Raw genomic sequence first — 14612 nt, forward strand, 5'->3', positions numbered from 1 at the left:
GTCCTTTATCGAGCCCATCTTTGCATGAAATATTCCCTTGGTATCTCTAATTTTCTTGAAGAGATCTCTAGTCTTTCCCATTCTGTTGTTTTCCTCTATTTCTTTGCATTGATCGCTGAGGAAGGCTTTCTTATCTCTCCTTGCTATTCTTTGGAACTCTGCATTCAGATGCTTATATCTTTCCTTTTTTCCTTTGCTTTTTGCTTCTCTTCTTTGCACAGCTATTTGTAAGGCCTCCCCAGACAGCCATTTTGCTTTTTTGCATTTCTTTTCCATGGGGATGGTCTTGATCCCTGTCTCCTGTACAGTGTGACCAACCTCTGTTCATAGTTTATCAGGCACTCTGTCTATCAGATCTAGTCCCTTAAATCTATTTCTCACTTCCACTGTATAATCATAAGGGATTTGATTTAGGTCATACCTGAATGGTCTAGTGGTTTTCCCTACTTTCTTCAATTTAAGTCTGAATTTGGCAATAAGGAGTTCATGATCTGAGCCACAGTCAGCTCCCGGTCTTGTTTTTGCTGACTGTATAGAGCTTTTCCATCTTTGGTTGCAAAGAATATAATCAGTCTTATTTTGGTGTTGACCATCTGGTGATGTCCATGTGTAGAGTCTTCTCTTGTGTTGTTGGAAGAGGGTGTTTGCTATGACAAGTGCATTCTCTTGGCAAAACTCTATTTGTCTTTGCCCTGCTTCATTCCGTATTTCAAGGCCAAATTTGCCTGTTACTCCAGGTGTTTCTTGACTTCCTACTTTTGCATTCCAGTCCCCTATAATGAAAAGGACATCTTTTTTGGGTGTTAGTTCTAAAAAGTCTTATAGGTCTTCATAGAACCATTCAACTTCAGCTTCTTTAGCGTTACTGGTCAGGGCATAGACTTGGATAACCGTGATATTGAATGGTTTGCCTTGGAAACAAACAGAGATCATTCTGTTGTTTTTGAGATTGCATCCAAGTACTGCATTTCGGACTCTTTTGTTGACCATGTGGCTACTCCATTTCTTCTAAGGGATTCCTGCCCGCAGTAGTAGATATAATGGTCATCTGAGTTAAATTCACCCATTCCAGTCCATTTTAGTTCACTGATTCCTAGAATGTTGACATTCATTCTTGCCATCTCCTGGATGACCACTTCCAATTTGCCTTGCTTCATGGACCTAATATTCCAGGTTCCTATGCAATATTGCCCTTTACAGCATCAGACCTTGCTTCTGTCACCAGTCACATCCACAGCTGGGTATTCTTTTTGCTTTGGCTCCATCCCTTCATTCTTTCTGGAGTTATTTCTCCACTGATTTCCAGTAGCATACTGGGCACCTACCGATCTGGGCAGTTCCTTTTTTAGTATCCTATCATTTTGCCTTTTCATACTGTTCATAGGGTTCTCAAGGCAAGAATACTGAAGTGGTTTGCCATTCCCTTCTCCAGTGGACCACATTCTGTCAGACCTCTCCACCATGACCCACCAGTCTTGGGTGGCCCCATAGGGCATGGCTTAGTTTCATTGAGTTAGACAAGGCTGTGGTCCTAGTGTGATTAGATTGACTAGTTTTCTGTCTATTCTGTCTATTATAGTTTCAGTGTTTCTGCCCTCTGATGCCCTCTTGCAACACCTACCGTCTTACTTGGGTTTCTCTTACGTTGGATGTGGGGTATCTCTTCATGGCTGCTCCAGCAAAGCACAGCTGCTGCTCCTTACCTTGGACGAGGGGTAGCTCCTCACGGCCACCCCTCCTGACCTTGAATGTGGAATAGCTCCTCTAGGTACTCCTGCACCTGCGCAGCCACCGCTCCTAGGATGTGGGGTTGCTCCTCCCGGCCGCCACCCCTGGCCTCAGGCCGGAGGTAGCTCCTCTCGGCTGCTCCGGGGCTGTCGTAGCCTGGCACTCTCAGCCGCCACCCCTGAGCTTGGACGTGGGATAGCTCCTTTTGGCCATTCCTGTGCCGTCGCAGCCTGGCACTCTCAGCCGCCGCCCCTGACCTTGGACGTGGGGTAGCTCCTCTTGGCTGCCACCCCTTGGGCATGGGGTCCTCCCGGCTTCTGCCCCTGATCTCGGACGTGGGGTAGCTCCTCTCAGCCACGCTTGTGCGCTGTTGCAGCCGCCCACGTATCATTACAAAAATTGAATCACTTAGCTGGAACTCCAACACTTTGGTCACCTGATGTGAACAGCCAACTCATTGGGAAAGACCCTGATGCTAGAAAAGCCTGAACACAAAAGGAGAGGGAGGCAGCAGAAGAAGAGATGGTTAGATAGCTTCACCAACTCGATGGACATGAATCTGAGTAAACTTCAGGCAATAGTGAAGGACAGGAAAGCCTGGAGTGCTGGAGTCCGTGAGGTGGCAAAGAGTCAGGCATGACTTAGCGACTGGACAGCAACAATGCTATACACCTGAAACAAATATTGTAGCATAACTGTACTTCAGAAATTTTTTAAATAGTCAAATTCTGAGGGGTTAGGAGTTAGAACTTCAACATGTGGATCTGTAAAACACAATGGCATCCATAACCATCACCTACTAGGGTGGCTTACAGAGAAGGGCCTCTTGTCAGAGATGGAGCAGCTGGCTCTCACCATGGACCATATTGCATGTTCTGGACAGGCTCCCAGACTGAGACATTTGGCCACGCTCCCAGACTGAGACATTTGGCCACGCTCCCCATACAGCTGACCTTCCAAGATTTTGCAAGACTCTGGCTAGAAGGCCTCACAGCGAGGTCAGCCCATTAAGAGGAGGACTTTTGCCTGCTGTACTTTCAGACCTGTCAGTGGTGACCAAAGCTGAAGGACTGCAGTGCTCAGAGCAGGGGTTGCCGCCAGCTGGAGCTTTGGCTCTTTCCTCATCATGGGCTTGACGAACTCAGAGGCAGCCCATCTCCCTGGCAGGGGCTAGTCTCACCTGCTTAGGGTTATGGTATTTTTGAGAGTGCCTTCATGGAGTTCTAGCTTCCTCCATGTAATATTTCCAGGCTTCAAAGTGATGGTGAGTGGTTGTTGAAAGCAAGTGAGGTATGTGAAATCAGTTGCCAGTAGAGTTGCACACAGAGTAGGGGTTAGCATGAACCCTTCTGGCATCATTGGAAATAACCATTCTTGCCAGCTAAGCCAGCATTTAGATAGAATGCTTTCACAGTCTCAGAAGAAGTGAAGCCCTCTCTTGTTTTTGAAGAGTCTGACTTGGACTGCAAGTGGAAAAAAAAAATGTGGGCAGAATCAACTTAATTTTAAAATCTAGCAGTGGCCTTAAATGACCAGGGGATTCTTATTTCCGAACTTTATCTTGTGTAGTGAAGAAATCCTGGCTGGGCAGAACTGGCACAGAAATTCCATCTCAGACCTTGAACGCTTCTCCTGAGCATTCTAGGGTTGCTTGGATGCATGCCATACCTTGAAGACCTGATAAATATGCATGAGGTCGTGGATGGACTGCCCCCTCCGTTCTGAGGTGGTTCACTCAGGCGCCCAGAGTTGCATTTCCATGCTTCTGTGACTGTAGTCCAGAACTTGAACCGAGCATCAGTTTCTTCCTAACATGAAGACAGGTTTCTAATTGTTGCTGTTGTTCAGTCGCAGTCATGTCCAACTCTTTGCGACCCCATGGACTGCAGTACACCAGGCCTCCCTGGCCCTTACTATCTCCCAGAGTTTGCTCAAGTTCGTGTTCGTTGCATTGGTTCTAATAGGGTAGGGTGTTATTATGGATTCCAGGGTATATTGGGAGGTAATACATCATAGTGGTTGAGTATGAAAACCTGGGTTCCTATCCCAGCTTTGCTCTTTGAAAAAAATTTCTTAATTTTTGTGTTTCTGTTTGCTCTTTGGTAAAATGGGTATTAACACTATAGAGCCTATTTTACAGGATGACCGTGGAAAGTAAATGAAGTAAGGCCACTGAAGCACTTAGCACAGTGCCTATGATGTGTAAATAAGAAGACACAGCTCCTTTATCAAGGCAGATACTGTGTTGACCATTTGAATTTAGAGACTGGAGGGGAATGACAAACACCCTCTTCCAACAACACAAGAGAAGACTCTACACGTGGACATCACCAGATTGTCAATACTGAAATCAGGTTGATTATATTCTTTGCAGCCAAAGATGGAGAAGCTCTATACAGTCAGCAAAACACAAGACCAGGAGCTGACTGTGGCTCAGATCATGAACTCCTTATTGCAAATTCAGACTGAAATTGAAGAAAGTAGGGAAAATTACTAGACTATGCAGGTATGACCTAAATCAAATCCCTTATGATTATAGGGATTATAGGGAAGTGACAAATAGATTCAGGGGATTAGATCTGATAGACAGACGTGCCTGAAGAACTATGGATGGAGGTTTGTGACATTATACAGGAGGCAGTGATCAAGACCATCCACAAAAAAAAGAAATGCAAAAAGGCAAAATGGTTGTCTGACAAGGCCTTACAAATAGCTGAGAAAAGAAGCAAAAGGCAAAGAAGAAAAGGAAGGATACACCCATTTGAATGCAGAGTTCTGAAGAATACCAAGGAGAGATAAGAAAGTCTTCCTCAGGGATCAGTGCAAATAAGTAGAGAAAAACAATAGAATGGGAAAGATAGAGATCTCTTCAAGAAAATGAGAGATAACTAAGGGAACATTTCATGCAAAGATGAGCACAGTAAAGGACAGAAATGGTATGGACCTAACAGAAGAGATTAAGAGGTGGCAAGAATACACAGAAGAACTGTAGAAAAAGATCTTCATGACCCAGATAACCATGATGGTGTGATCACTCACCTAGAGCCAGACATCCTGGAATGTGAAGTCAAGTAGGCCTTAGGAAGCATCACTGCGAACAAAGCTAGTGGAGGTGATGGAATTCCAGTTGAGCTATTTCAAATCCTCAAAGATGATGCTGTGAAAGTGCTGCACTCAATATGCTAGCAAATTTGGAAAACTCAGCAGTGGCCACAGGACAGGAAAAAGTCAGTTTTCATTCCAATCCCAAAGAAAGGCAATGCCAAAGAATGCTCAAACTACTGCACAATTGCACTCATCTCACATGCTAGCAAAGTAATATTAAAAATTCTCCAAGCCAGGCTTCAGCAGTATGTGAACTATGAACTTCCAGATGTTCAAGTTGGATTTAGAAAAGGCAGAGGAACCAGAGATAAGATTGCCAACATCCCCTGTGTCTTTGAAAAAGCAAGAGAGTTCCAGAAAAACATCTATTTCTGCTTTATTGACTATGCCAAAGTCTTTGACTGTGTGGATCACAACAAACTGGAAAATTCCGAAAGAGACAGGAATACCAGATCACCTGACCTTCCTCCTAAGAAATCTGTATGCAGGTCAAGAAGCAACAGTTAGAACTGGACGTGAAACAACAGACTGGTTCCAAATCGGGAAGGGATTATGTCAAGGTTGTATATCATCACCCTGCTTATTTAACTTATAAGCAGAGTACATCATGAGAAATGCCGGGCTGGATGAAGCCCAAGCTGGGATCAAGACTGCCGGGAGAAATATCAATAACCTCAGATATGCAGATGACACCACCCTTATGGCAGAAAGTGAAGAAGAACTAAAGAGCCTCTTGATGAAAGTGAAAGAGGAGAGTGAAAAAGTTGGCTTAAAGCTCAACATTCAGAAAACAAAATCATGGTATCTGGTCCCATCACTTCATGGTAAATAGATGGGGAAACAGTGGCAGACTTTAATTTTTTGGGCTCCAAAATCACTGCAGATGGTGACTGCAGCCATGAAATCAAAAGACACATACTCCTTGGAAGGAAAGTTATGACCAACCTAGACAGCATATTAAAAAGAAGAGACATTTACCAACAAAGGTCCATCTAGTCAAAGCCATGGTTTTTTTAGTAGTCATGTTTGGATGTGAGAGTTGGACTATAAAGAATACTGAATGCGGAAAAATTGATGCTTTTGAACTGTGGTATTGGAGAAGACTCTTAAGAGTCCTTTGGACTGCAAGGATATCCAACCAGTCAATACTAAAGGAAATCAGTTCTGAGTATTCATTGGAAGGACTAATGCTTAAGCTGACACTCCAACACTTTGGCCACCTGATGTGAAGAACCAACTCATTTGAAAAGACCCTGATGTTGGAAAAAGTTGAAGGCAGGAGAAGGGGACGACAGAGGATGAGATGGTTGGATGGCCTCAGTGACTTGATGAACATGAGTTTGAGTAAGCTCCGGGAGTTGGTGACGGACAGGGAAGCCTGGCATGCTGCAGTCTTGGGGTCGCATGCATGGGGTCGCAAATAGTTGGACAGGACATGACTGAACTGAACTGAACTGGGAATGATAGAATTATGCCACTGGTGCTTAGGAGTTTCATCCCTTAGTTGTACTTTACCGTGGAACCAACAGGTGGCGACTTTGCCACATCTTTTCACTGCTGGCCTCCATAGGCAGCAAGAAAAAGGTGAGTGATTCAGTTCCCTGGTTTGGCTCAGTTGCTACACTTGTTCTGTATCCCTTATAAGATAATGGGTTTTCATAAACCACTGAAGCCATTTTGATTGGACAGGCTCTCCTGCGGATAATTCTAGTACTAAAGACCATATCCTGGCCTTTCTGAGTTGTAACAGCTCTTGTTTTCACATCCAATACTAAATAAATGAAATTAAAAGATGTTTGCTCCTTGGAAGGAAAGCTATGACCAACCTAGACAGTGTATTAAAAAGCAAAGATATCACTTTGCCAACAAAGGTCTCTATAGTCAAAGCTATAGCTTTTCCAGTAGTCATGTACAGATATGACAGTCCATAAAAGACTAAGCTTCGAAGAATTGATGCTTTCAAATTATGCTGGAGAAGACTTGAAAGTCCCTTAGACTGAAAGGATATCAAACCAGTCAATCCTAAAGGAAATCAACACTAAATATTCACTGGAAGGACTGATGCTGACGCTCCAATACTTTGGCCACCTGATGCAAAGAGCCAACTTGTTGGAAAACACCTTGATGCTGGGAAAGATTGAGGGCAGGAGGAGAAAGGGGTGGCAGAGGATGAGACGGTTGGATGGCATCATCAAGTCAATGGGCATGAATCTGAGCAAATTCCAGGAGACAGTGGAGGACAGAGGAGCCTGGTATGCTGTAGTTCATGGTGTTGCAAATATTTGGACACAGCTTTGCAATCGAACAGCAACTAAATCTTGCCCACCGGGGCTGAGTTAATAGCTACCTAGTGCATGGTCACTATCCAGCCAGAGTGGTATGGGCTGAAGCTTAGGGCAGCTGAGGGTGAGCTCCAGGGCACTGAACTTGAGCAAGACCCCAACTGGCATTTCTTATTCACTGCTGTAGTCCTGGGCTAGCTTGCCTAAACAGAGAGTGGTTTCACAGCCAAGTTAGGTTTGTTTTGTATGTACGAGTGAGTCCACTGTTAAATCCAGAATGGGAGATGTCTTGACCCGAGGAAACAGTCAAGTCAAAGTGGTAGTATTTTTTTAAAAATTAAAAAGAAACCAAAAAAAAAAAGCACCCAAAGTTTGCATCCGTAGTAGAATCCCCAAAAGTAGGCTGAGAGTGATTTCAGAGTCATCAACTGAATTTGGCGGTCTAGGTGATGACATGGGCTGAACAGTTCATTACATCCCCTACCCATCCCAGCTATGATCTGTGATGCTTTGGCAGTACATAAAATGATAAAATGGAGATGCCAACTGGAGGAAGGATTAGGATTTCATAAAACAGTGTGATTTTAAAATTTTCTACTGAACTAGAATGACTTAAACCCACTGACTTAAGTGAATGAACACTTCCATTGATTTGAAAGCTGCAATACTGTACTGGTTAGTCTTCACCTATGATTAACAAAGCAGAAAATGTTGAATTGCTATACAGTATTTAAGCTGTTGTGGTTTCAACAATGTGCCACAAGGTGGCAGCAACCTCAAAAACTGGTTTAGCCACCTGATTGGGAATGCTTTCAAAGTGCTGTCATATAACCTGATTTTGTAAAAATTTTAAAGTTCTTTGTAAAAATCTTACTCAATTGTGCTTTTTCTTACCGTGCTGATGTCTTTTTCTAGGGACTAGAACTAGTAGGGTAAATGCTTTCCCACATATTAGTATAATTCAACTTGTGTAACCCTATCTGAAAATTATTTAGATATTCAGTTAATTCTTAACTTGGAAAATTTTTTTCTCAAGGAGCTACTTTCTTTCGTTGAATAGAAATTTTACTCAGGTGACAATAGATTTAAAGCTATTCATTGAAAAAAAAATGCTCAGGTGACTTTTCATTAGGTTTCTAGTCATGAGTCATCTCTGTAGCTTATTGCTGACAATTTAATATTTTTCCTTTAGGAAGTATCAGCCCAGGGAAGGCTTGCTAATGATTTTAGCTATTTAATTTTTAGTTTACAGTTAATCAGTTATCTTTGTAATTGTTTTTGTTCATGTGTCTTAATCATCAAATTAGATTAACTCTAGAGGGTAATGTCAGGTTTTTTTAATTCAAATTAATCCCTGAGGATAAGCACAATAAAGTTAATCTCTGGAAAATGTAATATAACACTTAAAATTAATTTAGGACTATGGCCTTCGAATTACTTTTATTTACATATGTATGAATGATAGTTGAATTTCATAAATATACATGAGGCTAAATTTAAATTTCTGTATTCCTCTGTGATCCCTTACAGCTCTGATTTTAGTGGCATAGGAAAGAAAATCTCTCATTTCTTTACAAGTGGGGTAATGAGAAATCCTTACCAAATGGAAATACCAACTATTTTCTATCCTAGTTGTCTTTTGAACATTTATTCCATTACTTATTCAATAAAGATAATAAAATTGGTTAGAAAGTACTTTCTCCAACCATATTTATTCATCTTTATGTTTGGTTTTATAACTTAAACTAAAGTACTTTTCTATGCTCATTTGTTATTCAGATAGTCAGTAAAAATGTGATTTAGTCCAAAAAGCTGACTCATGCTTTGGTTATTTCTCAAATACAGAAGGCTTTCGAATACTTGTTGAATAAATGACTGCTTTTCAGTAATGCTCAGATTTTTAAAAATAATTTAGGGCTTAGCAGGAATGGAGAAGAGCATATAAGTATGGATAAATGAATTTGCTTAAAATGATGAATTTGTTTCTACTGAAAAATGATCAAATGTGGTATCTTTTTATTGTCTCTTTTAGATTGGAATAATTGGTGGAACAGGCCTGGATGATCCAGAAATCTTAGAAGGAAGAACCGAAAAATATGTGGATACTCCATTTGGCAAGGTATCCATTTATGGAGACATACTAGCTTTTTTCTTTTTCCTTGCTAGCTTGATTTTTTTAAGTTACAAAAAAAAATTTTAATTGCTTTTGTCTTGGCAGCACAGGGCTGCCTGCCCCAGGCACAGAGGGGCCAGGAGTTCTGCCAACTGAGACGGTGTCCCTAAGGATGCCTTGTACTTGACTACCAAGAACATAGCTTTTAAATACGTACAAAAAATTTCTTAATTATATCCCTAGAAGCCAGATGCTCATTTCAAACACAGGAACTGTACCCTCTAGATCAATGCATTCAAATCAGCTTCTAATTTGGGGCCTGTTGGTCATGCCACAGTCTTTAACAAATGGGAGGAAATATCAAATGGTCTTTTCTTAGTAAACCCTGGCTCAAGAGGAGATTTTGGGGGGGACTGAGAACACAACTGCGGAACAGAATTGGAAGTAAAACATTCCTCCTTGTCTATTAAAAGGAGGCTGTTTAGTTTTCCCAGACCATGCGTCATCCAGCCAGGGGGAGGGTGTCTGTCTTCTCCTAATTCCATGGGGGTACTTCCAAACCTGTGGTTCCTCTGATCCTCCTACAAAGATCCCTGCACCCGGCAGTCCCAACCCAAATCCCTCTTTTCAGCCAGGTCCTTAGATTTGATCTCTCATCCTCCCAAGTCCTGCTGTCAACTCGCTGACATGTTTTCTTCACCTCCTAGGTTCTCAGACCTTTATCTGAAACCTAGTTAACACAGTGAATGCTCCCAGTGCTGAGCTCATAAATTGCCTGAGTGTGGCCTCCTACTCCTTTTGCATTTCACTCTCACACACCTGTTCTTGAATCTGCCAAAAACCCTTGACACATCTGTGTATGATCAGTCTGGCATCAGAGTCCCCAGGGGTGCTTGCTACAAATAGATCTTACTAAAGGGTACCTACCCACGCACCCTTCTAAGTCTTACATGTCTCTGTGCTAGTAGAGAGGGCTCAGTAAGTACTGAGTGATTAAGTTGAACCATCAAATCTAGACTCTTTTATGTCTTTAAAATATATCTTCAGACCTCAAGTTTCTATGAATCCTGTAGGTGAGCAATTGAAAGGGCAGCTTTTTTTGGTTGCTTTATGTATTTTCAAATCACTGACTTGTAACCATTTTTCATTATGTGCAGCCTTCTGATGCCTTAGTTTTGGGGAAGATAAAGAATGTTGATTGCGTCCTCCTTGCAAGGTAAGGTATTTCAATCTTTTGAATGTTACTACTAAAGGACAGTTTAACTTAAATTCTGAAAAGAGTATTGGTGCAGGTATGAGTTTTTAATGTGTTGGTGGAGCCATAACATCTGAGTCCTCTTTATTGCTTATGGTTTGGGGGTAGGTTTTACTGACTTAGAAGATTAAAGATCTTACCCATACACACTTAGGTTGGGAAAATGCTTAGAAGAATCTAACAACTGATGTGATGATTTGACTAAACTTGAAGCTCTGCTTTCAGTTCTAGCAGCAAGAAGCAATGTTTTCTTCTGTTCTTTTTTGTCTTTTATCAAGATCAAGAAAAACTGTTTTATTCGTGACCTTTTGTTTAATAATAGTTCTGGATCTTTGGGAGAGGGTTTCAGGTCCCTGAAGTTGAGTTCTCTATGGTGTCTATACCCTTGTTCCCTGGACAAGGCTCATGTGCTTCCGTAAAGAAAGGAACAAGTCATTTTTCACGGTTAGAAATTAGTGAGACTGCATATATTAGCTTTCTATTGCTGCATAACAAATGACCACAGATTTAGCAGCCTAAAACAGCATACATTATCCCACAGTTTCCAAGTAACCAGAGTGTGGCCACAGCTCATCTGTGTCTTCTTCAGGGTCACACAAGGTCACATGGGTATATTTAAGTGCTTGTTTTTATCCGGAGCTCTGGGTCCATGTTCAAGCTCACATAGTAATCGGCAGAACTAAGTTCCTCGGGGTTGAAGGACTGAGGCTGTCACTCCTAGAGGCTGTCCGTGTTCCCTGCACTGTGGCCCTCCCCATGGCCATTTCAGGAGACAATAACTTGCTTCTGCAAAGCCAATGAGAGGTCTCTGGTGCATGCTGGAAGGAGGGGCTTGATCATGGGAGTGACTTCCAGCTCCTGTGTGTCTGTGTTCTATTGGTTAGAAGCATCTCAGGTCCATCCACAGTCGAGAAGGAAGGAATTATTCAGAGCATGAAAATGAAGCCCACTCTAAGGTCTGTGCCACACTTGAAACAGAAGTGGCTTTGCTGAAACCAGTGAAACTAAACTTTAGTTTTAGATGGTCACACAGGGTTGGTTTCAGGCAACCTTGTTGTTAATCTGTGGTCATTGCTGGAGAAACACTTAATTTCTTCCAGACTTTTAAGAGAAAGTGGTTGGTGTTGTAGCCCCATGGTGAAGGTTTTATACTCCTACCAGCCGATCTGAAGTGTGTCGAATTGTGAACCACTCTGTGTAGTGGTTCAAAACTCCTTTTGATGTTTGAACTTCTGTTGAAAATCTAATCAGAGATTTGGAGACCAGCCTTAGAAAAATGCATGTAGAGTAGTAGTCCACTCTCATTGGAGATTTCAGTTACCCATAGTCAGCTGTGGTCCAAAAATATTAAATGGAAAATCTAGAAAGAATTCATAAGTTTTCATTTCTGTGCCATCCTGCTCCATCTGCTTGGACCAGGAATCACTCTTTATCCAGCGTATCCACCTGTTGTAGGAAAAACCTGCATAGCAGCCACAGGGGGTCTTGTAATGCATTTCCTGTGGATAAGGAGGGGCGGCTGTACTTTCTGGGCATTCATGGACTTCCACCTACTGAGAGGCCATTTTTGACCTTGGGGTAAAAACCCTGATATGCTATGCTTATCTGCAGTTAACGTACAAATTATTTTGATAGTCTTAATTCTGTTGTTAGTGATCAGAAGAGAGAAACTTATTTCAAAATATAAATATGGAATGATATAAGAGATACTAACAACCCTGTGGTACTGGTTTTTATTATCTGTTTTAACAAATCCCCGCCCCCCCCCCCACCAAAAAAATCGGGGCTGAGAGAGCTGAGTGACTTTGAGGTCACACAGCTAGTAAGTGACAGAGGTAGGATTTAAACCCAAGCAGTTTTACTTCAAAGCCCAAGCTTTAAATCATTATGGTACACAGTAAGATTTTTGTGTGTCAGTCACTTTCTTGAGAGGCTGCTTATTTCGTTATTATGTGTGAAGACCACTGGTCTCCTGAGACTTAGCCTTGTTATAGTCTAATATTACCCGTGATGTCTGTAGTTTTTCAAGCAGCTCGGGATAATTTTAACTCTGAAATACTGCTTGTAAATATACAAGGTGTGAATTTCTAAAAAATAATTTTAGAAATTGGGTTCCCTTCACTGGCTGTTTCCTGGCACACTGGAAACACTGGGTGGGTGGCACTGGAAACACTGGCACACCCACACTGGGTGGGTGGGTGTGGGTGGATGTGAGAGAGAGAGAGTGGGGAAAGAATGTGTGTGTGAGTACTGTTTTTTGTCCAATGAATGAACTACTCATGGCAAGTCCAGTTCTAGGTACCAGCAGAGAATACAGATAAGGAGCTCACCCTCTCAGCACTGATGCTAGTGGGAAGATGGGTGTTGAGAAGGAAATATATAGTCTGAGTGGCCAGTAGGTGCCAGGAAGAAAAATAAGGTTACGGGTAGTGATGTGTTGTAGATGCCGTGGTCATGGAAAGCACGCCTCTGGGGAGGTGACGTGGGGGCCAAGCCTGAGCAGCCATGAGTACAGCTGAGCAGCCAGGCCAGCAAGGCCAAGCAGGCGGGGCAGGAGAAAGGCGAGGGCTGAAGCGGCCATTTGTGGGCTGGGCCCAGATGACCTGAGGGCCATGGTAAGGTGTTTGGATTTTGTGTGAAGTGTGACAGGAAATCATTAGTGGCTGTATGAAGTTTCCTGGGGCTGCCACAATAAGAAGCCACAGGCTGAGTGAAATGGGAATTTGTTCCTTACAGTTCTGGAGGCCAGAGGTCCGAGACCAAGGGATCATCAGGATTGGTTCCTTCTGAGGTTAGGAGGGAAGGCTTTATTCCAGGGCCCTCTCTTTGCTTGTAGAGGACTGTCTTCTCCAGGAATCTTCACATGTTCTTCTCTGTGTGTGTCTGTCCAGATTTCCTTTTATAAGAACACCATTTGTGTTGGATTAGGACCCACCCTAATGACCTCTTTTTAACTTAATTACCTCATTAAACAGCCTGTCTCCAAATACAGTCTAAGAATTTGGAGGGGACATAATTCAGCCCATAACAGTGGTGGTGTGTGAGGTGACCCCTTCCTGGACCATACCTGCTGATGTCAAACAACTGGGAAATCTGGTATTTTAAATGTTTCAAAATTTAAATTTATTTGGGTGATCAGGCAGAAAAGAATAGATTAAACTGGAGTTTCTATTTCTGTGTGTTTCTTCATTGGCACCTCTTGTTTTCTGTGTTGTGGCTTAGGGGAGACCAGATGCCTCGGATTCTGGGGTATTGGTACCCCACAGGATAGATATGGCATGTCTTCCCGGGGAGTGAATTCTAAGTTAGCTGTTACCTACTCTCAATAGGAAAGTCAATATGGAGAGTAAAGTGAGTCCACACTTTAAAACCAGATAGTTTAAAGTTGGCCGGTAATTGCCTGACCTGTTTGCGTTCTTCCTCTGCCAAGGAAAGCACTTTGGTGAAAAGGGCTGGAAGGCACTGCTGGAAATGAGTTTTCTTTTCCAGGAGTGTGAAAATGCCCTGCTCACTCCTCTCCTGTGTCTACTCTCCTTCCTTAGGCATGGGAGGCAGCACACCATCATGCCTTCGAAAGTCAACTATCAGGCGAACATCTGGGCTCTGAAGGAGGAGGGCTGCACACATGTCATAGTGACCACAGCTTGCGGTTCCTTGAAGGAAGAGATTCAGCCTGGTGACATCATCATTATTGATCAGTTCATTGACAGGTGAGCAGTCACCTAAGATGCTTCGGGCTCCTATAAGGTATTCCTAGCCCCGGGGGATAGTGTGGGGACCTGGGGGAGAGGTGGCACAGGCCTACAGAAACAAAACAGAATAATCCTCGTGAACTCTCAAGTTCCTAATTCCCAGCTTCAACATTTATCAGTTTGTAACTTTTAAAGATAAGAATTCTTTGAAAAACAAATTACTTCGTGTTTCTTTAGAATTAGGTATCTAGGCAATATTTTTTTCCCTGTTGTCTCACAAACTTTTTTATAGTTGATTTGTTCAAATGAAGATCCAAAGAAGCCTGTTTTTCTGTTTTTTTGTCCTTTAGTCTTCCCCACATGCTAGATCTTACTGATTGCATCCTCAAGTGTCATTTAGTGTGTTCCTCTGTCCCATGCATTTACCTTCTAAAACA

General features: G+C 42.5%; 1 protein-coding gene across 1 annotated transcript in view; it reads left to right on the forward strand.

Moving 5' to 3' along the window:
• Positions 1 to 14612, forward strand: part of MTAP (methylthioadenosine phosphorylase) — a 46386-nt gene that overhangs the window by 6413 nt on the left and 25361 nt on the right. The window contains exons 2-4 of the mRNA XM_010853313.1: positions 9148 to 9234; positions 10386 to 10444; positions 14026 to 14193. Coding sequence (XP_010851615.1) covers positions 9148 to 9234; positions 10386 to 10444; positions 14026 to 14193 — 314 coding nt within the window. The remainder of the gene's footprint in view (positions 1 to 9147; positions 9235 to 10385; positions 10445 to 14025; positions 14194 to 14612) is intronic.

This window comes from Bison bison, unplaced genomic scaffold (genome assembly GCF_000754665.1).
Source record: "Bison bison bison isolate TAMUID 2011002044 unplaced genomic scaffold, Bison_UMD1.0 scf7180017864326, whole genome shotgun sequence".
Lineage (NCBI taxonomy): Eukaryota > Metazoa > Chordata > Mammalia > Artiodactyla > Bovidae > Bison > Bison bison.